The 23,548-nt window shown below is 41.3% G+C and overlaps 1 protein-coding gene across 1 annotated transcript; it reads right to left on the bottom strand.

Moving 5' to 3' along the window:
• Positions 1–8,794: 8,794 nt before the first annotated feature.
• LOC120762133 (homeobox protein CDX-1-like) lies at positions 8,795–22,568 on the bottom strand. Its single transcript, XM_040084221.1, has 3 exons — positions 21,987–22,568; positions 12,171–12,316; positions 8,795–9,049 (listed from the first exon to the last, which is right to left on the bottom strand). The coding sequence occupies exons 1-3, from the start codon at positions 22,420–22,422 to the stop codon at positions 8,795–8,797; spliced, it is 837 nt and encodes a 278-aa protein (XP_039940155.1). The 5' UTR covers positions 22,423–22,568.
• Positions 22,569–23,548: the final 980 nt, after the last annotated feature.

Here is a 23,548-nt window from a genome sequence, read left to right as displayed (position 1 = left end):
GGCTGTCCCGGACTGTAAACACGGCGTCACAACATCTTGTTCCTCAGTGTCTTCTTTTACTGCCCAAAAATATTTGTGTTTTCTCTAATAATGCCACTCTGCTTGGAATCTTCTACTTCATCCTCTTTTATTATCAACTGTGTTACCAGGTGCTGGTGGTAATGGTTTACCAAGATCTTGTCTGACGTCAGCCCAACTGCCTGCCTCATAATTACATTTACATTCAAATGAAGGGCTGACCAACCCCACCTTGCTGCTGGTTCTGGTGCTTTCTCTTTCAGAGAACTTTTATCTATCCTATTATCGTGCCCTGATATTCAACAGTGATCCCAGTTCTGTAAGATGATGCAACAGTTGCTTGGATTTGTAACTTAAATAGTTAAGTAAATAGAGCTTTTTAAAAGAAATTAGAGTGGGAACTATAATAACAATGTTTAACATTCTTCTTATCTGAAACCTTTCCTTTGTCAGGTATTATCAATCAACAAATATATCTGTTACTCTCTCAATTTCTCATATAAAGTTAAAAATCTCCTTTTTAGTCTTTAATGGATACCGTCAATTTGAATAATTGTAATTCAATAACTTCAAAATATAAAGCACCTTGTAAATAGCATGTCTTGAGTATAACTGTCTCAAAAATGTTCCTCTCATTGCTGATGCTTGTAAGAGGGTTTCCAGAATGGCAGAGTTTAAAGGTCTGACTGTAAGACACATGTTCACACTCTCCCCATACAGAGTGATTTAAGAGATCCCTTCATCTGATGGTGGCTGTTGCAAACTGATAAATTTTAAAAAGCAGACAATAAATCTTCCTAACAAAGATGGTGCCAGAAGTACAAAGAAAATGACTGTAAAAAGTAGTGAAAAAAGACTTTGATTAGGCCCAGGAATATTGTTGGCTTCTGTTTCAAGCCAACCTTTATCTGCCTGAAAGGAGGCTGTTCCTTCCTCTGAGGCTGCTGGCTATAGTCTGCTTTTCTTGGCAGCTTGGGCTGGGGAAATCAGCAGGGAGAGACATCTGGGTTGTTAAGTCTGTGGATCAGAAGCGCCCTGATGCTGCTCTGAGACACACGGGTGCTTCCTGGGTCAATGTTCGTGTCCCTCTGAGAAAAATGATTCTGAAAGTGGCTTTATATCCTGTTACTAACAGCTTGTTATTAACAGGAGAGCTAAACCACACCCTAGGACTTTAGAATTGCCTCTCTGGCTTTTACATCTGCAATCTGTGGAGTGAATTCGCTGTATTTTTATTTTGGATGGGTTTCTTTGCAATGAGCTATTTGTAAGGGCTATGCTTGCAAAAGAGGTGCAAATTACAATGAGTTGTTTCCCTTTACAGAGGTGTGGGTTTTCATTCAGTATCCTTTGTATTTTGACACTGCTCGTATTCACACATCCCTTCTAATTCCAGCACCAAAGGATTCTAAGTGTGTACTTACAGACAGGAAAGATACTCCTCTTCTCTTTAGAACTGGACTTTTTGGGGTAAAGAGAAGTGTAGCAAAATATTTGTAATTAATTTTGGTATATTTACAGAATTCTGCATTAAGCATTGGGATTCTCAGAATGTTGAGGCAAATTGTATGGGATAGGGCATGGAGAAATAAGATTTTCTGTAATTGGTATACCCTTATAAAAATAGACATTAAAAATAAATGGAAAGAGACTCTTATTCCCTTTATATCGAAAGACACGGAATTGTAACACAAATTTTGAGAGCCCACAGACTTTTTAGTACTGAATGTCATCCAAATTAAAGAAGTTGTGTTTCCTGTGTCCTTGGAATATTTATCATGTTTGTGAGCATTATGCCCAGTTAAATTCCCCTGCATTGCTGAGTGTTGTGCGGGGCTGTCAGTCACAGGCAGATCCATAGGAAGGGAAGGTTTTGGCTCCACTGATGGGGTGTTCATGAACATTGGTTGCTCCGAGATTTCAGCTCAGCCCTGTTGTTTGACTTCCCGCAAACACACCATTTTCCCATCCCTGGGAATGATGTCATTTCATATTCTGCAGTAGATGATGGGAACATTTTTAATCCCTGGGGTTCCTCTTGCTTTATGTGATGTCTCTGCACATACCCCCCACAATTTCAGTATCACTTAATCCTATTTTTTGTATCTTAGAGCGTTATCCTTTATTCTCTGTTCTTCTTTTATCTTTTGTTTATGCTCCTCCTTTCCCTTTCTTGTTTTGCCTGTTCCATTATCTGAATTTTCTTCAGATCTATTTCGATTCTTTCCAGAACATAATTAGATCAAGATACTCCAATGGCAATTTGCTACACTGATTTGATATCAGCTAACAATAGTAAGCTTTGAATAAGGCATTTTGTTTAAAAAGATTTACATAGCAGGATAAGATTGCTGGGGAGGACTGCAGATTTTTAACACCAAAGTGAGAATAAGATAACTAAAATGGCAATGTTCAAATGATCTGCACCCTGGGTCTGATATCTCCTGTTTTGTGTAACAGAACAGGGTGGAGATATCAAAAAGGAGCCGTACCTTTGCATGTTGTCTTGTAGTCTGAGGTTATCAAAATTTTGGGGTAGCTCTCTGTTTTCTGAGAGCTAATTGACTGTTAATCAACAAGGATCATTTCTTGGCCATGCTCAGCTCCTTCCTGCTCAGGCCCGGCACATCAGCAGCTTCAGAGCCAGAGAACCACTGAAGCTTCAGTGCAGTAACTTAGGCTGCAGTTCCAGGGACATTTCTGGTGGGCATGGCTTTCAGGGAATACAAAAAAGAAGGGAAAAAGTGAACTGCCATTGCCTTGGACTGCGTGGGGAATGGCAGTGGGTGGAGGAAGGGTTTGGTGTGCTGCCTGTGTAAAGTGCTGGTGGAACGTGGGCCCTCTCTGGACTCTCTGGGGTGGTGGGGAAGTGAAAACAGCTCTGAGGCAGTGGGCTGGACATCAGAAACCTCAGCCATGTGGAGTCTTGTATCTGCACCATTTTCTGCAGTGGGTGCTAAAGGCAGAACCAGACACATCTGTGTGGCACCAGCAGCAGCAGTGCTGTGCTCCTTGGCAGAATTCAGAGAGATGAATTGCCAGGAAAACTGAACTCCAAGGTTGTTTTTTTTCTTCACTTGTTCAAATGCCAGGTGTAATTTATCTACCAGTGGCCATGGGAATTGTCTCTGTGGATGTTAAAGTGAAGTTTTACATGTGTTAAATCAAATGTACTTTGAGATCTTTGGGGAAGAAAATTTTCTAGTTTTCTAACAAGTGGTTGATGAAAAACTATCAATAATAACAAGTGTGGTGCTCACCATTGGAACTCTAAAGGGTTTGTTTGTACAGGCACTGGAGATGGTGCACTATTGTATATGAGCTGTTCTAGAGAGCAATTCCAATCCAGTAATAATAATATAATCACAAACGTGCAATTAAGTGTTTTAATGACAGCTATTAAAACTGCAATTTCAGGGCTACTGGTACTTTAAAACTTGCCTGTAGAACGATAACTTACATTAAAGGTGTTTACAACTCTGATAGTTTTTATTAGGAACCCTTACTCATAAAATTACTCTTCCTTTTATATGGAGATAAGAAGACAATAATCTGTTTGTCTTCGAAGCGTGAAAATGATGTGAAATCTCTCTTGTTTTGGAGAATCAAAAAGCAGGTGAGCTGAATGTGCTCAGGTGATAGGAACAGATGTTTGTTTTCTTGCCTCCAGATGACCACTGCAGGCTGAGGAATGCCCCTTGCCCGTACTTTTAGAGCTGCGTGCTTGGAATTTCATGCTCAGGACTTTGTTAGGGAACTCTGTATTGCTGATTGTTCTAATGCAGTTTTTTGGAGGTGTTACTGACCCTATATTCAAGCTGGGTTTGTATGCACATTCATTCCTCCTAAAATTCTCAGGCAGCTGTAGGAATCTTGAGGAAAGGCCAGTCAGGACACGGTTTGCTGTCAGCTGAGGGTATTTCTGTTGGGAAAAAAATCCAACGAGTGATGAAGGAAGGCAGATGGGTTTAAAATCTTAAAACACAGCTGAAGAGGTGGCTTTTGCTTTTATTGAAGCTTCAACAAACACAAAGCTTCTGAAAATTTTATTTGCTCTTTTTAATTGGGCTTTTTTAATGTACAGAACCATACTTAGGTCTCATTTTCCAGGGCTTGAAATGCAAACATGGCAGATGTGGCACAGCCCAGAGAGCTGAATGAGCAGTGCTGACTGAGCTGTTCTCACTTGCTGAACTGAATCTTCTGGGGAAAAGGAAGAAGGGATATTTCACCATTTCAGTTCTGCCCCGTGTCTCTGATCCCTACTGGGGATTTGTTTTTCATGAGAGAGCAACAGAAGAAACAAAGATGCCAGCTGTCTGTGAAGCCTTCCTCAGTGGTATTGGGTTTAATTTCATGCTCTGAAGTTTTGGTTGTTAACAAATCCTTTTGAAAAATGATAAAAAGTGCCTGGTAGAGAGCTGGTTGTATTTACGCTTCTGTCTACCCCACTTCTCTTTTGCTAACTGCTGCTAATGACTTATCTTTAATTTCTAAATGTTAAAATATGTTTTATTAATATATTTCATGGACAAACTGTATCAGTTTTGCCAGGAAGGAATGGTCTGAAGGCTAAAGGAGGGTCTTACTATTCTGAAATCGAAATGATTTTACTTCTGCTTCAAAACCAATACTGACAGAAATAAGATCATTCCTTACTGCTCCACAAGCAACTTGAATTCATCAGGAGTTACAGAGCCTGTGTGTGAACCCCAGGGTAAATCAATTCTTTAGCAGAACCATGAAAATGAACAGCACATCCTCGCTCGCCATAGATTTGGTTCCTTCCCAAGCAGTGCAGGGCTCCCGGGTACTGAGCTGATCCCTCCTGCCCGGCTGGGGCTGCTGGGGGCTCCCCGTGAATCCTGCGGGCATTATTTGCTGTGGGGTTTCTCGCTGGAGGTAACAAAGGAATGGATTGCCTTCCCTCTTTGCCTGCCACCTGCAGCTTTCTGGTGCTGGCAGCCTGGCATTTCTGCCCCGCACATTTAACTCTGGGATTATTGTCCGTGTCGAGTCTCTCCTGCCTGAGAGGGACTCTGTTTGTTGTGGTTTAGATGACTGAGAGCATCCAGGGGTGTCTTAATTAATCCTCTCCATTTATTATGAGGCATTTACGAACAGGGTTGTTTGGTTTTTTTTAGAGAATTGAAAGAATTTGTGCTCTTTGGGTATGAAAACAGCTGGCAAACATTTTTGTCATAAAACCTGTGCCTATTTCTTTACCTGGTGCATTTTGCACAATGTTGTGTCCAATATCCAGTGCCATCTGAAATGTGACTGTGAGATGTGTTGTTTAGTGCCCCTGGACTGCTCCAGCAAACCAAACAAGGGAGCTGAAGCAGAAATCTGCTTTTTAATTTTTATGGAAACATCCGCAATTAATATATTTTTGAATCTCCTCCTTGGGTAGAAGGTGACAAATACTTGATGTTCTCTCCTATGTCCCTTAATGATTGCATAACCCCTGAGCAAGAATTAAAGATTTTGTTTTAGAAATATATTTTTGTATTGTATATTTTGCTTACTTGCAAGAAGATTTCGTGGAAGGTGTTTGCTTGATCTTTTTTTTTTTTTTTTTTTTTGTACCGTCTAGATCACAATTCTAGCTGCGAAACAGGGTTTAAAGTTTAGTGAATTCCTCTGAAAATTGGATATTCCTTGATAGTTCTTTTAATCACAATTAGGATTAAGGGCTTAGATATTCCTGTGATGTAGCCTAAGGTATGCTTTTCTTCTTCAAGGCATTTCCCTAACAACCAATCAATCTTCACAGTACTCTGCTTTAGAGTCCTGAGTTTTCAGATGTGATAAAAGTGATGAGTTATTTGATATGCCCAAAGTCAGGAAGAAAGTGAGTATTAGCCTGAGGATGGCACCAGTATTTCATAACTCACAGTGCTGCACCCAAATAATTTCAGCTGCTTTGTCTGCAATTTTCTGTCTCTCTTATTTTTATTTAGACAGAGTACAGCAAGTTAACAGCACTACACAAGCTTCTTAGAGAAAAATCACTTCCTTTGGGGTTTGGTGGGCAACTGTTTAAAGGATTAGAGCCCATTGGAAATACTTAACTGGAGAGATTGCTGGGGATTCTTACAAAAAAAATCGAACTACTTAAAACAGCCACTGGCATAACTAGAAGGTTAATAATCTCTAAGGTATTGCCCTGGTTTATAGATACTGCATTTGGAGCAATAAATTTTAACCTTTGAACATGTGCTTCTGCAAATAAAATCCAGCCTTATTTTGTGTACTTAACAACTTCTGATTGGAAACACATAGCAACCTATAGCAAGCATGCTTTCAGCAAACTGGAGCAGAAATGGAGCAGATCTTCAAAGTGGTCACTTATCTTCCTCAATAACTCTTCTACATGTAAACAAGATAAACCAGGTTGTTCTGCCAGATCCCACTCTCTTTGAATGATGTTTAAATAATTTTAAAGAGAAAGAAGTGGTGTTCAGGCACATTTCTTAAAGTTCTTCCTTGAAGTACTTTTTTTTTCCTTTTAGAAATGGTAATGCGAAATTAAGCTGTATCATGAAAATGTGATTAAAATAGGGAGCTGTGTACTTGATTCTGCAGAACCCTGGGGTCAGGCTTCTGATCACTAGGTCTTAATTTATTGTATATCAGTGCAAAAGCCAAACTTTCCCTCTGTATTCTTACCTTTTGAAAGTCTAAATCAGGATATTTTTTATTGGTTTTGCTCTACTCTGCAAGCACAATTCCATTTAATTGGCCAATGTGAGGATGCGTTTCCTGCTGAAGCTTTTCCAGTCTCTGTTAAGTTAAATATCTGTTTATATGTGAATAAAATCTCTAACATTTCCCTCTGCCAGCACAATGGCTGTGCTGTGTATTTCCAGTGGCTTCCTCTTTTGGGTAGATCCAATGGCTCTTTTTTGGGAGAGCAGTTTGGTTTCAATGCTCATTGATGAGGATGGGAAATCCCTTCTTGTTCCCATGTGCTCTTTGTCATGTTCCTCTTTTCCTACCATGTGTAAATCAGTTGGAGACTTTCTGTTGCTGAACTTTGAGTTGCAGCTTCTTCCTCTCCCCTATGTTACCTCTGCTGTTGGCAGCAAATGGAGCACCACTGTGGCAGGAATGAGTGGGAATTTTACAATGCACCTTCTCCATTTTGTTGAACTCTGCCTTTGTTTAGCAGTGTCCTTCTTGCAAACAAAGTGATAAATCAAGTTACTAAGAGTGAAAGCTGACAGCTCCCTGAACCATCCTGCTCTTCCCATGCTCTCTAATTTCTCTAAACTCTTTTACCATCAGTCTTTTAAATTTGATATTGCAATTCAGGAAAAGACTCATCATGAAAATCTACAGGTTCGCTTGCTGCATACACATTGCAAAATGGTTATGAAAAAAGGCATTTATTTTAATGTTCTTTATATACAAAGTAATTTCACATCACCAACATTTTGATACTCTAATAGTACTATTTGTTATAATTAAAGAACAAACCCAAGAATGTAGTGCCTAAATGACTTAATGCTCCTAAGTCTTTTTTTTGCAAGTGACAGAGAGATTTCAGGGGATACCTTAAAGGAAATTACTGAGGATAGGCATCCTAAATTTCTAAACTTCTTTGGACAATGAGGGTATCAATTCCCAAATCACACAGGTGCTCTGAAAATTTTCCCTTTGCAGACAAAAGTTTTGCACATGCAATTGGGAATCATATTGGGGAAATAAGTATCCAGATTATTCTTAAGTACTGATAACCTACCAAATTCTGCTTTGTATGGAAGGGATCAGCCCTTCAGGAATTGAGACCCACATGAAAAATGCTGAGAGCTTTATTTTAAGTGAAGTATTTTGTTTGCTTTTTCTTCTATTAATTTGGCCTCTCAATTTTTTTTAGTGTCACAATAATTCTTAAAACTGGACCAGATTTAAAATTGGTTGAATGCAATTATTGTATCTTTATCCATGGGCTCTGCTGTTTCATGAAATGCAGTCACTTTTCAAAACACTTACACTTTTTAAAAGGATTTCTGCCTCCCTTTGCTTTGTTTTAGGATCCAAAATGAATCTGACATGAATTTTCTTTGTCTAAAAATTAACTTGGGCCAAGATCCACAATTCCAGAATGTGTTGGAAACATTTAAAGTAAGGTTGAAGAGTGCCTGTTTTATACCAGTGTATGGAGCATTGGAAATCATACCTGTCAAACCCCCCAAAATTCCTAAAAGCTCATCCCTGACCTTTGCCCTTAACATGTAGTGAGTGCAACCACCCGGCTCCAGGCTTTCCATCAAGTGGGTCAAAACACATCAGCCAGGTTTGCATTTCTCAAGACGCGTGTGTACAGTCCGCAAGTGGCATCAGGACATGGAACCGGTGTGGAGATCAAAGGAGCAGGAATATTCTCTTTTCCTGGGGCCGGGGGACAGACACTCGGGCACAGCTGCCTCAGCACTGTAGGATTCATTGCCTGGGGCAAGTTTTTGTGCTTTTTTTTTTTGTGTGTGTGTCTGCAGTGGAACAAGTGGCAGTGGCTGCTCCTGGGCTCTCCCTCCCCAGCCGCTCCCAGACCGGAGGGCTCCTTTCCCTGGGGCACAGCATCCTCCTGCCGAGGGACTCCTGCAGTTCCACGGCCCTTGGCAGCTGTGCTGTGCTGTGCTGTGCCGCACACCCGGCAGCTTGGTTTAGTGTCCTTGAAGCTTGCGTGCCCCAGGCTGTGTCCCGCTGGAGACTCCCCCGGGCGCTGTAGTGCTCCGGTAGCGGTGCGTGGGCTCGGTGTCAGCCCCCGGCCTCACTGCGAGGCCACCACCTGCTGCAGGCTCCCCCCGTGCTGCAAACCGCCCATGGGGAGAGCGGCCGGGGCAGGCGGCGCTGGGAATAGAGAACCGGGCATTTCCGAATGAGTCTGTGCCTCAGGAACCGGCATCGGGCTCACGGAGCCAGAGTCACTCTGCAGAGAGCCGAGACTGCTGCCGTCGAAGTGAGTCATTTTCTTCTTCATTAATTTTCTTTCTTTGGCCCTTCGGTTCTGGAACCAGATTTTCACCTGCGGAGGAGCAGAGGAAAATTGTTTTCAGTTGCTACCAGACTGAATGTGGTCCTTTGTGTGTTTAGTCACAGAATCCTAGGGAAAATCAGTGGCGTGGGGACCACTGAGAAGGGTAATGACAGACTGAGACAACAGAGCTTGTTTTGCTTGTTTTTCATACAGGTAACCTTTCCTACCTAATAATAAAATATTTAATAATAACTTGATAAAAAGTGAACTTTGTGGTTAGTTCAGTTATTACTTTATGGAATGAGCTTTGATTTATTTAATGTTTTGAAACAAAATCGAACAGAACAGAATCTCACGTGTCCTAGTGATTGCCAGAATTCTGCGTGAGTATTGTTACGTTGAACACTGTTTGCCCTAGTCAGGACAAGCCAAGATCTCCTACTGGCCTATAAACTGAGGCACAAAAGCTTTCCTGATTGGATGGTGTACGTTAATTAGAGAGTTCCAGTGTGGAAGCCAGTGGAAATTCACTTCTGAGCAGAATTTCATCAGCAATACAGATCATTAATTCAACAGCTGACTGCCTTCTACTTCATTTGTAGATGGAGCCAGAATCTGCTGCTGCTTCCCAAACAATCCAGTGCCGCCAGAGTCCCTGCCCTGTCACAGGCACACAGCCACCTTTGGAAGGAAGGAAGGACCTGCAGAAGGTGGACCTTGATTGGGGTGGGACAAGTGAGGACGTGAGCTGAAGGTGAGTAATGGTCAGCTGAAAATACTGCAGAACTCGTTGAGGTGTGAAATGTTTTGTGGTAACTGGACTGCTTTTGGATGTGAATCCCCAGGGTTGGATTTAAAGCTGTGCACTCCAGCTGCTTGTCCTTGGAAGGGGCTCTGGATCACATCTAGTCAGTGTAATAAGTCAAGATACCTCGTTCAGGTTTGTTGTGTTTTCTTGTACAGACAGCTAAGGAAACACTTCCGTCGCTGTTTTCTATAACCCAAAGGAAAAAAAAAAAAATCAATATTTTGCTGGGAAATATTGGTCTGTTCAGTTTTTTCTAGAAACTAGAAAGGGAAAGAGAATAATGATTGGAAAGGAGGTAAAACAGTGAGAGGTGGTAACATCTGTGACTACCAGGTTGTGTTTTAAAAGAAAATCTCTGGTGAAGTACAACAAAACCTCTTAAAGGACTCTCTGGGACAGTCTCAGGTGCTTCTCCTTGAGGCATTATTATTCCATTTATAGCTGAAGGATTCAAATACACGCAAAGTCCATGTAAATTTAAACCAGGTCTCTTAAGTCCCAGGCTGCCATCTGAGATGTTTGGCAGTTCCTTTTGCTGTCTTACTTTTGGAATATAATTTCAGTACCAAATTATGTTCCATTAAACCAAGTCCTCTCAGGTCTCGTGTTCTGACTGTGCAGAGATAATACATTTTTTTCTCATACATTTGCCAAAACAGTCTAAAAACGAAACCAGTATTTCAGAATTGCCCTCTGGCTTCAGTGTTCTTGTCTGCCTTTGAGCTGAGGCTTTTATTCTGGTTTGTTATTAAACTAAGGGAGCAGATCTGCAGAGAGAAATTAGGCACTTCAGGGTCGTGTGCCAGTTATCAAATAAGTCCAGGTAAGAACAGGTCTGTAATGTCAGATGAAAAGCTGACAGGGCCAGTTGCATCTGACTTATTCTTTACCTGTTGCCCTCCTTCTTTCCATGATCTTTTTTCCATGAAAATCTCTCTTCCCCTGAAGTCTGATTTTCTCTCTTCTTTCTCATCCTTGTCATCTCCTTTATTTCTGTATCCTTCCTATGTTAACCGTGCTTCACTTTGCCTTTCTTTCCTTCATTAGATATTGCATCTTTCCTTCCTTGTTTAAGCAATTGTTCTTTGTCCTTTTGAGATATTCCTTCCAGGAGATTTTGGATTTTGGCAGAAAAAAAGCTTTTCCAGAAAATCAATTCAGGTTTTAGGTGGTGTGCAGAGGAATTTGGGATAGAACTGTTTGTGTTCAGCTGTGCTCATATGATGGGGTTGTGTAATTTGTATAAAAGGATGGTGGTGGGAGTCTATCAAGTATTTTTTACTTAATCTTCCATTTTAAAATAAACTTCAGAGATGTATGTTGTATGAACTGTAATTAATTTTGTTCTTGATATACTGATGATGATGATGAAGAACAAATATTGCAAAAGCTGTTGTCAAGTTTCCCCAATATATACAAAGAAATAGATCACATATTTTTGTTTCACCTCTTCAACTGCACTAACAAAAATATTCATCAGGGATTATCACCAAGCTAGGAAGTTTCAATCACTAGCTGTTTACAGAATCAGGGCCATAATATTCAAATTCAGCATAATTAAGTCAAATTATGAATGTTTTAACAGCCAGCAAAAAGACACATAATGTATTTTTTATTCCTGGCTGAAACAATTTTAATTTTCAACAATTAAATCCTGGCATTCAGCAGCAAATTGAGGAATATTTATGAAACGGGTGTATGCTTCTCCATTTCTGTAAGCTCAGCGGGTGCTGAGCCAAGTTCAAGTTGGATGGACAATGCTACAGCTGGGTTCTGCACCATTCCTGCTCAGCAGAGCCCATAAAACAATAGTGAACCAGGCCTAACCATGGGATTGTGACTGGATTTATCTTCTGGGAACAGAAATGGAATTTGGAGGGGAGCAAATGGGGCAGGAGAAAGGAGTAGTACGAATATAGGAAATCTTGAACAAAAGGTACAAGAAGGCAGCCAAGGAAACAAAACCCTTCAAGTGTCCTGAACATACTTGAGCTCATCACTTCCATCTCTGCTAAGACCGACCTTGTTGGATTTGGTTATAGAATTCCCACTGACTTCAGCAGAACCAGGACTTCTGCTTTAGGAGGTGCAGCATGAAATTCTCCCTGCTACCACAGCCCAGAGAGAAATCCAGGCAGGATTTTGGTGATGTGGTTTAACTTGTGTTTCTCAGAATGGGAAAAAGTTGGTATTTGCATTTCCTGGGTTATTGCACAGCTCTAGTTTGGGTTCTACTGCAAAGGGAACCCAATGTTTGGTTACCTGAGGCATTAACATTTCTGTATTCTTTACCATACAGTTATCCCCTCAGCAGCAATCATAAATTCAAAGGAAAGCCTGGATGGGTGATCCATACTCTACCTGTCTCTCGGAAAGTCTTAGGTTTGCAGCAAGTTCAGACTTCCTTCTGATTGTAATGTATCTGTTGTAATGAAACTCCTTCTCTAATTCTAATCTCTGATGATCTGTGTAAACCACTCGGTACTTCTCTCTTGTTCTTGTTTTACCTGTTTTGAAAGAAGAACACATTGCTTCAAGCTAGAATTTTTCCATTTTAGTAACACAAAATATCTGGCTTTACATTTGAAAATATCTGGGGGGATTTTAGGCCTGATTCTTGGTGCACTTACCCAGAGGAACTCCCTTGACTTGGTCTTGATTTACAACACAAGAGGTTCATCCCATCAGATATTAGGTTTGCTCCTTAGTAAATAAATAATAAACTGCTTCTTGTGTTCTTTCTCACCCCTGTGTTATCCTTTGGGAAAGGGAAGCCATTCCTGGTCAGAATAAGGAGCCAGGATACCTGGGTTCTCTTCCCAGCTCTGCTGCTAGCTTCCTGCCTGGTGTTAAATTGCTCTTATCTCTGTCCCTGGAGCTGACACTCTTACCTGCCTCAGAGAAAATTGTAAAGGACATTTTACTGCACAGAAAATACTGAGGGCTTCCAAAGTTCCTCGCTTCTTGTTGCTAGAAAAATTCCTACAACGTTGTGATTGTTATTGCAATTTGGAGGTTGTGTTTTCCCATCATGTCTGGCACAGTCTGCCCATGACCTGATAACAGCACAGGGAACAGTAACATAGATTTTCAGATGACAGTTCATAAAAAAGAGAAAAGGCAAGCAATAATACTTCACAATGGGCAGGGAACTGCAGCATCTGCTGTTTTGGGAGCAGCAGTGCTGCCTCCCTTCAACTGTGGGTGCAGCTGAGTGGAGCAGACACAGCTCAGCAGCATCCAGGGCATTAAAAGGCAATGGCAGATGACAGGAGCCAGGGAGCACAGATGCAAGGAGCTGAATTTTTGTGGATTCCATATGGGGTCATTTCTGAGGGCAGAATGTGTGGCTGCTCTGAAAGAAAGCTGCGAACGGGAAAAGCTGCTGCTGCTTTGCTTCCTCTATGGTTTATGCTCATATTAGGCAATCAATATATTGGAGATCAGCACCTGCTTAAAGCCAAAGCCTGAGGTCTTCTCACATTTTTAACAGTTTGGATCATTGTTGTGTTAAGACCATCTTTGCTGACTGCAACCTTACAATTTTTTGATGCTTCATTGTTTACCTGTATTTATATGGACATTCCTTCAGGTGTGCATATTTAGCCAGTGAATCATCTGGGACAGGGAATTTACTTTCAGTATTTTTTTGCTCTCTATTCCATTGTCGTGTTAGAGGTTGTGAATCTGTGTCCTCAGTGGTCACTGCAGCAGAAGAGGTTCAGGTTCTCTCAGGTGATGCACAGAACTTGAGGTGTTTGTACCTGTACCCATCTGCTATTGCTGCAGGTGTTGTGTGGCTTTGCACAGCAGCTCCTGTGTGCTTATAGAGCTTTTTCTGACAAGGTTATAGGGATGCCTAATTCCTCAAAAAACAGGTGTCATAAACTCCTAATAATTACACTCTAATAAGAGCAGTTAATTTTCAATGGTGTGAAACAGATTTTCAGGCATGGAGTTGGTAAAATTTTGGTGTCAGAGTAGATCCTGATGGCACAAAGCCTCAGAGCCACCAGCACCAAAGAGGAGCTGGAGGGGTCATCTCAGTGCAAAGGCCTGATTCCAACCCAGCCCCTCCTTCCACTGCCCTTGCTTTTGAAGTTTCATAGATCAGAATTCAGGGTACAGGACTACAGCAGAATCTTGGGTTAATGTTTTTCCCCCATCTGTGGAGGGAGATGTGATGTCTCTTAGTTTTTTATGGAATATATTTAAAGTTAGCATTGCCTCCCACTTGCCATGCACATCATAAAGGGTCACTTTTGCCTCTTCCAGCATTTGACAGTCAGGACTTTGCTGTTTCTAAGAATTGTTGGCTCACCAACCTGTTGCTTACATTAGAAGCTTCTTCAGGCTCTGCTCCTCTTTTTGCTATTTGTATAAATCCTAGAGCCAGAGTTGGTGAGTGCTGGATGTCCTGGGCAGTGCAATTCTGTAAATAAATCCTTTTATAGCCTGGATGGGGATGGTTCTGGTTCGCCCTACAAGACAGGGGTTCTCTAGGACTCTCCCCAGGCTTGTAGAACCAAGTCTTCTTCAGAATTTGGTCCTTCAGCTTCCATGTTCCAGCCCTGGGGGAGCATCAGTAGTGCCTTTACAATGCTCTGGGCATCATCCAACTCTCAAGGCCATCAGCCTGATGGAATATTTCAATAGGGAAAATAGCTCTGGGATCACTCCTTGGGCTGTGGGTTCTGCTCAATCCATGCAGCCCAGCTCCTTTGTCTCAAATCTGCTCCCTGCCTGGGGAGGATGTACAGGACATTCTGATTCACCAGCATTTCCACCACCGTGAAACTGCAGTGGAAGCAGGATGAGCCCAGTGACGTTTACACCCATAATCAAGTGAAAAGTGCTGCTAATTTTACAACATTAAGGTAAGAATTGGAGAGTCTCTAAGGAACAGCAGTGATTCAGTTCAGTCCACATAAATACCAGGACATTTGTTTTCCTTCACTAGAAGTGTAAATTGTTTGTTTAACATATGGTCACCTGTGGTGCTTTAATGCCTCTCTCGATATTTTTTAACTTTTGATCTCTCTAACTGGTGGTTTGGTTAAGGGTTTTTTCCCCCTCTTCAAATGAGAAGTTGGGGTCATTCTACAGGACAAAATGTTTAACATGTTTCTTTAGTGTCCTTTGTGTTGTTAAGATGGAGTACACAAAAGAGCAACAAGGTGATCTTATCTTGACCTCTATTCTCATTCAGAAAGCACAGACAAATATCAAACGTTCCTCTATTGCCAAAACAAGGTGGTAAACTTCAAGAAAAACCTTCCTGTTTCTGGTTTTAAGTGCTTAAACCCTTATTACCTGAATAGGAGATGTTTGGTTTTGTTGGTTTGGTTTTTTTTTTTTTTTTTTTCCTCCCTTCTTCTTAAGCTGAAGAAGAAATTAAATGTACATGGAAAACAGAACTTCCTCCCATAAGATCCTTTATTTCTGTGTGAGTAACTCTCAGGGGTTTTTATTAGTGGAATTGATAATATCTGGATTCTTTTTGAAGGAAGATTAGGAGGTTTGACATCTAATTTCTTTCTTAAAGTTAAGAAAATAATTAAAAAAGTAAAAAAGCAAAAGTAAGGAAATTCTGAGAAATGCTCTGAGAAAAATTCTCTGATGTGTCACATAAATCTTGTCTTTAATAATTTGATTTTTTTTTTTTTTTCTGTGTAGAGTAATACTGTCTGTGAGAGACAAGAGACAGTGGGAGCTGAGATCTGCCAGAGTCTTCCAAGAGATACTTTCAGCTCTGGCAGAGCCATGTTTTAGTTTGTTAGGCCTTTACTCTCCTTGATGTCAGTGAGAGTCTTCCTACTGCCTTTGTTGTATGCTGGGCTGGAATTAGTCTGCACATGGCATTTCCTTTCAAAGGCAAAGCACACTTCTATTTGCCAGAGTTAACAAACAGCAGCAACAGAACCCATCCCTAAAGAGTGTGGGACTTTAGCTTCTAAATTCCATGTTAGACAGAGCAGATCCTCTCCACTGTGTTCTGCAGACCTAAAGGCTTTAATTTTAATTGCATTAATTTTACTTCCACGAGAAATATTACCTGAGTAAAGTTTGAGGTGGGACTAATGGATTTACCCCATAGACAGTGGGAGGATGTTCTTCACTTCCCAGGACATAATGGCACAATTCAATGATGCAATGGTAAAAGTCCTTGTATTAATCCAATTCTTTAGTGAAATCCTGCATATTTTCCTCACTTAGGTGAGTGAAATAGCCAACATTTGACTTTGCACCATCCTAATTAATCTTTTGTTAGTGCCAGGTTAAAATTATAATCAGCAATAGTGCGCCAGTTCTGTAGGGAATATGTGCTGGCATGGACAGTTATACCATGGAATTGTGCTTGGGGAGGTTCTCGGTGCTCGGATGGAAGAGAAACGAAACAAAAGGGCTTTGAAGCAGCTACCTTTGCAGCCTGCTTGCCTTTGTGCTGGGGGGGGTGCATGTCCTGGGTTTAATGAGCTATATAAGAGCAGGGAGCTTTGTCAACACCCTCTTTTGCACTGGTGACTGCTGAGGAGTGCCTTTGGGCCAGCGAGAAATCCGACATTTCGGAGTTGGAAATCTTTTCATGGGATGTAGTTAAACAATGCTGTTCCATCACACCCACTCCGGCAATTTTTGTGACTGGCCGAGTTTTGAGCTGGGGGAAGGGAACAGCTTTCCCATTGGTCATAAAATTCACAGAGTATTTCTTCTGAAGACAATAAAGCTGGGAGAAGGCCTCTTTATTTGCTGTGAAAATCATCACCCTTTCCGGCAATATAACTCCTGAAGAAAAGAGGGAGAAGGAAGAGACAAGAGTGCATATCAAAGCAAAGTGAAGTGTTAAAAGGGTCTGTTGCCTCAATATGACAGATAGGCCTCAAAACCTCAGACAATGTAGGCCAGGAAAGGAAAAAAAAACCCCAAGAAACACCATCGGACCTCACAACTAGTTTACAAAGCAAAATAAATTAGCATTAGAACCAGCCCTGGGCCCTCTTTCAGAGCCTCCTCTCTTAACTTTGCAGGAATATTCTGCAAGCACCGAAACCAGCATCTTTCATAAAATCCAGAAGCTGTCTGAGGATGTCCTAGGACAGGATTGTGTGGGATTACTGTGGGATTGCTGACAAAGCATTGCACCCTGGATTCCAGGGTTTAACGGTGTTTCAGAGGAAGTTGTGTCTGTCCTTGGTGACTGGATGTTACCTTAAATCATCCCAGAAATGTGAAACAGCTTCTGCCTGAGGGAGGATACTCTCAGTGGCCACCTGCATCTCTCTGTTAATTTAGTATTTAAAAACTGATGTTAATTTTTGAGTTTATAAAGATATAGACTGACAGAGAGCAGGCCTCAGTTTTGTTTAGGACTCAAACTACTTATGTACTTTAAAAGTAGGAAAAGGAAGGGGCACATTCTCCCTGACTCAAGTCAGTAATTTCACTGACTTAATTGAAGCTGTGAAACAAAAGTAATTTTAAATAACTTTTGAAGACAAACATTGTGCTCCACATGATGTTTCATGATGTTTTGTAAAGCTAAATCAAAAAAACCCCAAAAAACCAAAACCCACCAAGCACAGCATTATAAAATGAGACATAGACCCATATAGATGTATCCTGTTCCTGCCAGAAACCTTGGTGTGATAAGTTCCTGGTCCTGTGCATTACTGCAAAGTTAGGTGCTAAAGGTTTGTGAAACTCGGTGAAATCCTGTGATTGTATTTTCTGCTGCATATTGCTCATCTGCTCTTTTTTACATGCTCAGATTGTTCATGCTGAAAAAAACAGAATAGAATCATAAAATTTAAACCTTTCAACAGACTCGAATTTTCCCTTCTGTTTTCAATTTTGAATATGCTCTGCTATTCTGGAATAAAGCTCATTGGCCCAATTCTTTCTTCCCTTTGCTAGTGTAAACTTTTCTATTCATTGTCATCATACAGAAGGAATTGGATCCAAAGCAGAGTAATTTTTATTTGTTTAAGCAATGACTGGACAGGCAGAAGCACCCAACCTGCAGAAAATGTAGGTGGATTTCTGAGTGGCAAACTGGGGAAATCCCATTGCCAATGACGACTAAAAGGAAAGCGACTGACTGAGATTTTTCCCAAGTGTTGTCTGTTCTTTAGCATTCAGCATTTTACAGGAATGACCTCTAAAGAGGCTTGTTCCTCCTCCTTAGATTTGAGGGACTATAACTTTTTCCCTCAAAGACTGAGCATGATACATTTACAGTGCTTTAGTCATGATGCTCTCAGTTCTCCTGTCATCAGCAGCAGAAAACTGTATTTTTGTCTGCAGAGTAAATTTTTACTAAAGAAGAATGATAGGAGAGTTGTCATATACAAGAAAAATCTCTCCTCTGAATCAGTTCACCTGTTTCAAAACTTGTCCTCGCCCTGTTTTATGGCAACGTAAGTGCAGATCTTAAGGTGCACTTTCAGCTTTGTGAGCAAATTCTCCTGGGAGTTCACTGCTCAAACTCAGTGTTTTGGGCACACTTTTACCACAGGTGTGTGTTGTTTTCTCACACAGTCATAAAGTCAAGTCTACTCCTGTGTGAGTGATGACACAGCTCCATAAAAGTCCTGAAATCAACAGGACGAGATTTGTAGCTTCTTCTAAGGTGGTTATATTCTACTTTCCATCAAAGAATTTGCCTGTAATTATGTCATGTGTGTGTGTGGAATTACCACCTCACATTTCTAGCTGTGGCTTTGTTCTGTTCCGTGTTACAATTGCTCCCTGTCCTGGCTGTGCTCACCCGCTCAAGGGGATGTTGAGGAGACAGGAGCAGTGTAAGGGTTAGAGTAGAGTCTCTTCTCTCAGTGTTTGTGGCTGAAAATTCTGCGTACTCAGTGCTTCCTCCTTCAAGTGTTCTGAGTGAAAGCACATTGGCTTTTTCCTGTGTTCTCAACACGCTGAGGAGTGCAGAGACAGGGCACTGGATTCTACGTGCTCTGCATTGAGGATCAAACCCAATCCCTGCAGTGCCAAGGCAGGGACAGACACTCAGCCATCCTTCAGTCAGAGAAAGAAGGATGCATGAAAGCCTCAGCAGAACTTTTCTGCAGGAAACACATTCTAGTAGTATTAAATCAGGGTGATAATCTCACATTAAATAATGAGATCTGCCAGAGGTTTCAGGTAACCTCACAAATTTCACTTTACATCAGTTGAGCACATGGTTCTACATTGAGGTTGTTTTTAAAGTTACAGAGTAAAACTTGAAATAATTTCTTCCTTTGTTTCAGGTTAGTTGTGTAGATAACAGTATCAAAAGAGCTGGAGGGCATGAGGCAGTGGTAGAAATAGCAATAAAGTGTTTTGTTTGTCGTCTGTCAGGACATGAGGCCGCAGAACACCAGTAAGGGAAGATAACCATGAAATCTCTGGAGATGGGAATGCCATGGATTCAGGGCCTTGCTTCTGTAGCTGCTCCAAGCCAGGCTACTCAAAGTGAGTGAACTTTTGGCAAAGAACCTCTCCCAGTCTTAAAGGGATAAGATTACAGGAACATTTCTTGCACATTTCTGAGAATATCTTGTAAAAATTGCTTGCTTTAATAATTATTGTTTTCACTGTGAAATATTTTTGGTAGTATCAGTGTTGATAATTAGTGCTTTGCAGCATGTAATGAATAAGTAGCAAAATTAATTTGTCTAAATGTCCGTTGTAATCAACTCAGGTAAGTCTGAGCCTCATTTTTTTCCATCATTAAGAACAGTAGTTTGTATCTATTCACAGGGAATAAGGAAAGCTGATAAATAATGTGTGGTTCCTTCATTCTTGCAACACCAAACCTTTACTGAAATTCCCAGTTTTGTAAAGAGATAGAAGGATAATGCTCAGTGAACAGAGACAGCTTTAAAGCTGTAAAAAGAATTGGATTCTGTCTAAGAAAATGATGTGGGGTTTGATCATGATCCAGCAAACAACATTTGCACTGAGCCTGGTCACACGTCTGAAATCACTGCAGCACCTGCATGTACAGAACCAAACTCCCTCGGGTGCTTTCCTAGAGCTGACACTGCTGCAAGGGAAAATATTTTAAAATTATTTTATTTTTTGGGAAACCATGAAGGACGATAGTGCCCTTGCTTTTAAACAGAAAAAGACAGAGGATAAAGAGTGAAGGAAGAGAAGGGAACCAAATTCCAGTGAAGCAGATCTGCTGGCATTGAGCCTGCCTGGCCTAGCAGAAGAACTAATATATATGAGAGGGAAGGAAGCAGCAGGAGAATTCCTTCTCTGGATTTTTCCCTAAAGCAGTGCTCAGTAGCTTTTAAATGGAGTCTTCCCCTGGCCTACAGCATTTGGGAGGGTCTGTTCCTATAGCAGGCTGATTTCTCCAGTTCTAGACACAAGTATGCTTAAATATCCTGTTAGACCACTCCAGAAATGAGACATTCCCAGCTCTCCTGTGAATGCTCAATGCAGGCTTGAAATTTGGAAAGTTAGAAATCTCTAAGTGCTTCTTGAGCAGCAATTAGTATGTGATATTTTGTATTATCTATATCTCTATATAGATCTATCTATCTATGTATCTATATCTATATATGGATATTTATATATGTGCTGTACCAATCTATCCCCGTGTCCCACAAAGGGACAGCACAGAACAAATCAGGCTTTGCTCCCTTGGTGGGATTGGAATCCACAGGAGCACAAAGCAGGTAAGGAAGGGATGAAGAGTGGTGTTTTTTTGTTTTTTTTTTTGAGCAAGGGTTCTGCCATCTGTAAATCCCACAATTAATGAGCAATTTTGTTGCCCTTGTAAGTACTCCTCAAAAGTAAGCAGCAAGTTTTTTTCAAAACAGGCCCTCTGTTTTTTCTTGCATAATATTCAGTGAAGAACAAATACGATTTTAAAAACGCAAACTTTTTTATCCCCCCAAATTCTTCTTCACACAAGCAACAGCCTGTTCTGATTGTTCTGTTGAATTCTGTGGACTCTCCGTGAACTAAAGTTGTGTTCAGCAGGAGTGAGGAGGACTCTGCCCATACAAATTAGATGCATTATTTTAATACAGACAACTTTTCTATGCAGTTGCTTTCAATTCTCCAATGTCTGGTTTAAGTAATTGCTTTTCCACCAGAGATTCGTTCAGTCCCTGCTTTGAAGACTTTTATTTATAGGCACATGTGGAGGGAGGGAAAGGGAAGGAAAATTCCTGGGATGCAACACTGAAATAGTGGGAGCATCTCTTTAGGGGAGGAATTGAGTATCCCTAATTTCTATTGATTTCAGTGCATGTCAGAGCTGCTCAGCACCTCACAGATCAAATACTTTCATACAGCAGATTATGCCTCTGTTCTTTTCAGGCAGTTTTCCAACTTTTTCTTTTCCCTTTTCTTGTTTAATATTTTTTTTTTCATATACAGGGTGCAGATTTTTGTTTTAGGGATGCTCAATGTTTTTTGTCTTGTTCCTCCTCCCAATCAAACAGAACCTTTCCATCAAGCTTCATGGGTTATTTTTACTGCTTAAATACAACTGAAGAATTGTTTTGTACTCCTTGACTGTCATGCAGCAGAGCCTGATCTGTGGCTGTATCAATAGCCTGTGTTACCATGGATCTTTGTATTCCTGCATATTCTGAGATCTGCTACTACAAAGTGAAGCAAGCCTTTCCTTATCATCCCTGTTTTTGAAGCATTGACCCATTGTTTGATCTTGCTGATCTGATTGTGGTCTTCTGAGGTTTGGAGGGGCTGTTTCTGGTAGAAAGCCTTACTGCCAAACCCCTACTGTGCATATTTTACATGAAATTTCCCTAGGTTCCCCAAAACTTGAGGAAAGTAAGCAAAGAATAGGCAGTGGTGAATATAATACTTTGTTTCATCCCAGTCTATAGAACTCCTATTAAAGCAACCATTGGATATCACAAACTTACAAACGTATCTGAAGTGAGAAGTGAAAGAACTCTGCTTTTCATTTCCCACAGGATTAAAGGCCAAGCAAGAAACATAAGAAATAATCAGCTGGTCAAACCCAACATCTAATAATTGAACCAATATTTAACTGCTAGCAAGAGAATCCTTCAGAGCAATCAGGATCTTTCTTTATTAATCTGAATCCTTCCCTCTGAACGGGGAAACCTGACAACCCCCCCAACGACACAACAACAAGTAAAAACCTCTTCTCAGCCCCAAACCTCCGTGCCCTCCTACCTGTGGAAGTGGATTGCACCGTTTTCCTCATCCACTCGTAAGAGCTGTGCCTTTGGCTGTTGGGAGAGATTTGCTGGGCATTAATTGTATCTACAGGAGGTAAGGCCGCAGCAGCAGCAGCGGGGTGCAGGGAGCTGTAGTCGGCAGAGCTGTAGGAGCCCTGGCCAGGGGACGAGCCGTTGATGTGGGCAGCGGGCACGGCGCTGGAAGGGCCTGGGCCGTAGGCGCTCCAGTCCTCGCGCTGGGGGCCGTAGTGGGAGCCCCAGGCCGGCGCCGCCTGCCCGTGGGTGTCCAGGCCTGGCACAGGGTGGTATCCCATGTAGTCGGAGTAGGCTGGAGCAGACACGAAGTTTTGCACGGGCAGGTTGTTGCTGGTGCACCTTGCGGATCCCGGATACATGCTGGTGTCTTTATCCAACAGATAGCTCACGTACATGATGCTCACAGCCTGCCTTTGTCTTGCTGGGACATCCTGCTCCTCGCAGGGTTTGTTTGATCTCCCTTCCCCTCCTCTTTCTTTCTCTCTTTTCTAGCCCAGCCTGGCTCTATAAATGACTCCTGCTAGCCCTGATGTCCCTTTACTACACATGATTAACAATGGTTTTACCAGGTGCTGGTGGTAACAGTTTACTAAGGTCCTGCCTGATGTCACAGATAACTGCCTGCCCCAAAATTACATTTGCATTCAAATGAAGGGCTGCCCATGCAGGCAACCCCACCTTGCTGCTAGTTCCAGTGCTTCCTTTCTCACAGATCTTTATGTATCGCCAGCCCCGTTCTTTGCTTTGAGAATGTGGTTTGAAATCTCGTGGTCTTCGAGCACAGCTGAGTTTGTAGTTAACCATAACCGTTCAGGCAGTTGAAGTTGTATTTTTCTTGAGCAGTGCATGTCAGGATCTCACTTCAGCTACTCGGTTAGAGTTACTCAAAGCCTGGTGTCTGCTGGTCCAGTGGTAGTGCTCCAATATGCTCTATTTTTTTTTTTTTTTTTTAAATTTTTTTTAAAGCTAAAATGAAAGGAGCAGTTCAGTGTTTAACTGCAACTCTTACAGAGCTCCTCACATGAGCACTCTTCTTGACTTCAGCTCTTCATCTGTGTGGGAGAGCACTTAGAAACCACAGTAATCCCGGTGATTTTACCATTACAAAGGATATACAAGAAGTCTCATAGTCATTTTGAGCATTTGTTCATACGAATAGTCTTGTTGATGTTAGCAAGCTATTCATGAGCTGGCTGCTTGCCACGGTGATTGAAGTTCCTCTATTCTAACCTCCAATGTTCACAGAAAGGGAATCTGTTATTGAGAGAATGCAGAATTTGTCACTTTCCCTGTGCTTATGTGTTGGTTGTGATATTGAAATGAGTGATAGTTTTCCCTGAAGGTTTTTTTGTTCTCATTGCTGTGCTTCTTCACAATAAGTAACACCTTTTATTGGGAATATGGGAACAAATTACAGCTTTTTAGCTCAGGAAAGCAGTTTCCTAACTTTCAGGAGCAATCTTATGCTTGTGAGTAACAAATCCCTATGAGATCATCTGTAACTGGGAGCAAGGAGAGAAA

Source organism: Hirundo rustica, chromosome 21 (genome assembly GCF_015227805.2).
Source record: "Hirundo rustica isolate bHirRus1 chromosome 21, bHirRus1.pri.v3, whole genome shotgun sequence".
NCBI lineage: Eukaryota > Metazoa > Chordata > Aves > Passeriformes > Hirundinidae > Hirundo > Hirundo rustica.
The sequence above is the reverse complement of the archived record's forward strand: the minus strand, read 5'-3'. Positions and strand labels throughout refer to the sequence as shown.

What these genes read in the sequence shown, in the direction of transcription:
- LOC120762133 (XM_040084221.1), bottom strand. Translation starts at nt 22,422, where the DNA reads ATGTACGTGAGCTATCTGTTGGATAAAGACACCAGCATGTATCCGGGA. An exon ending in GGTGCAATCCACTTCCACAG is followed by an intron (nt 12,317 to 21,986) that starts GTAGGAGGGCAC and finishes CTTTCAAAACAG; the next exon opens with GTAAAACAAGAACAAGAGAG. An exon ending in TAAGACTTTCCGAGAGACAG is followed by an intron (nt 9,050 to 12,170) that starts GTAGAGTATGGA and finishes GCTCCTCCGCAG; the next exon opens with GTGAAAATCTGGTTCCAGAA.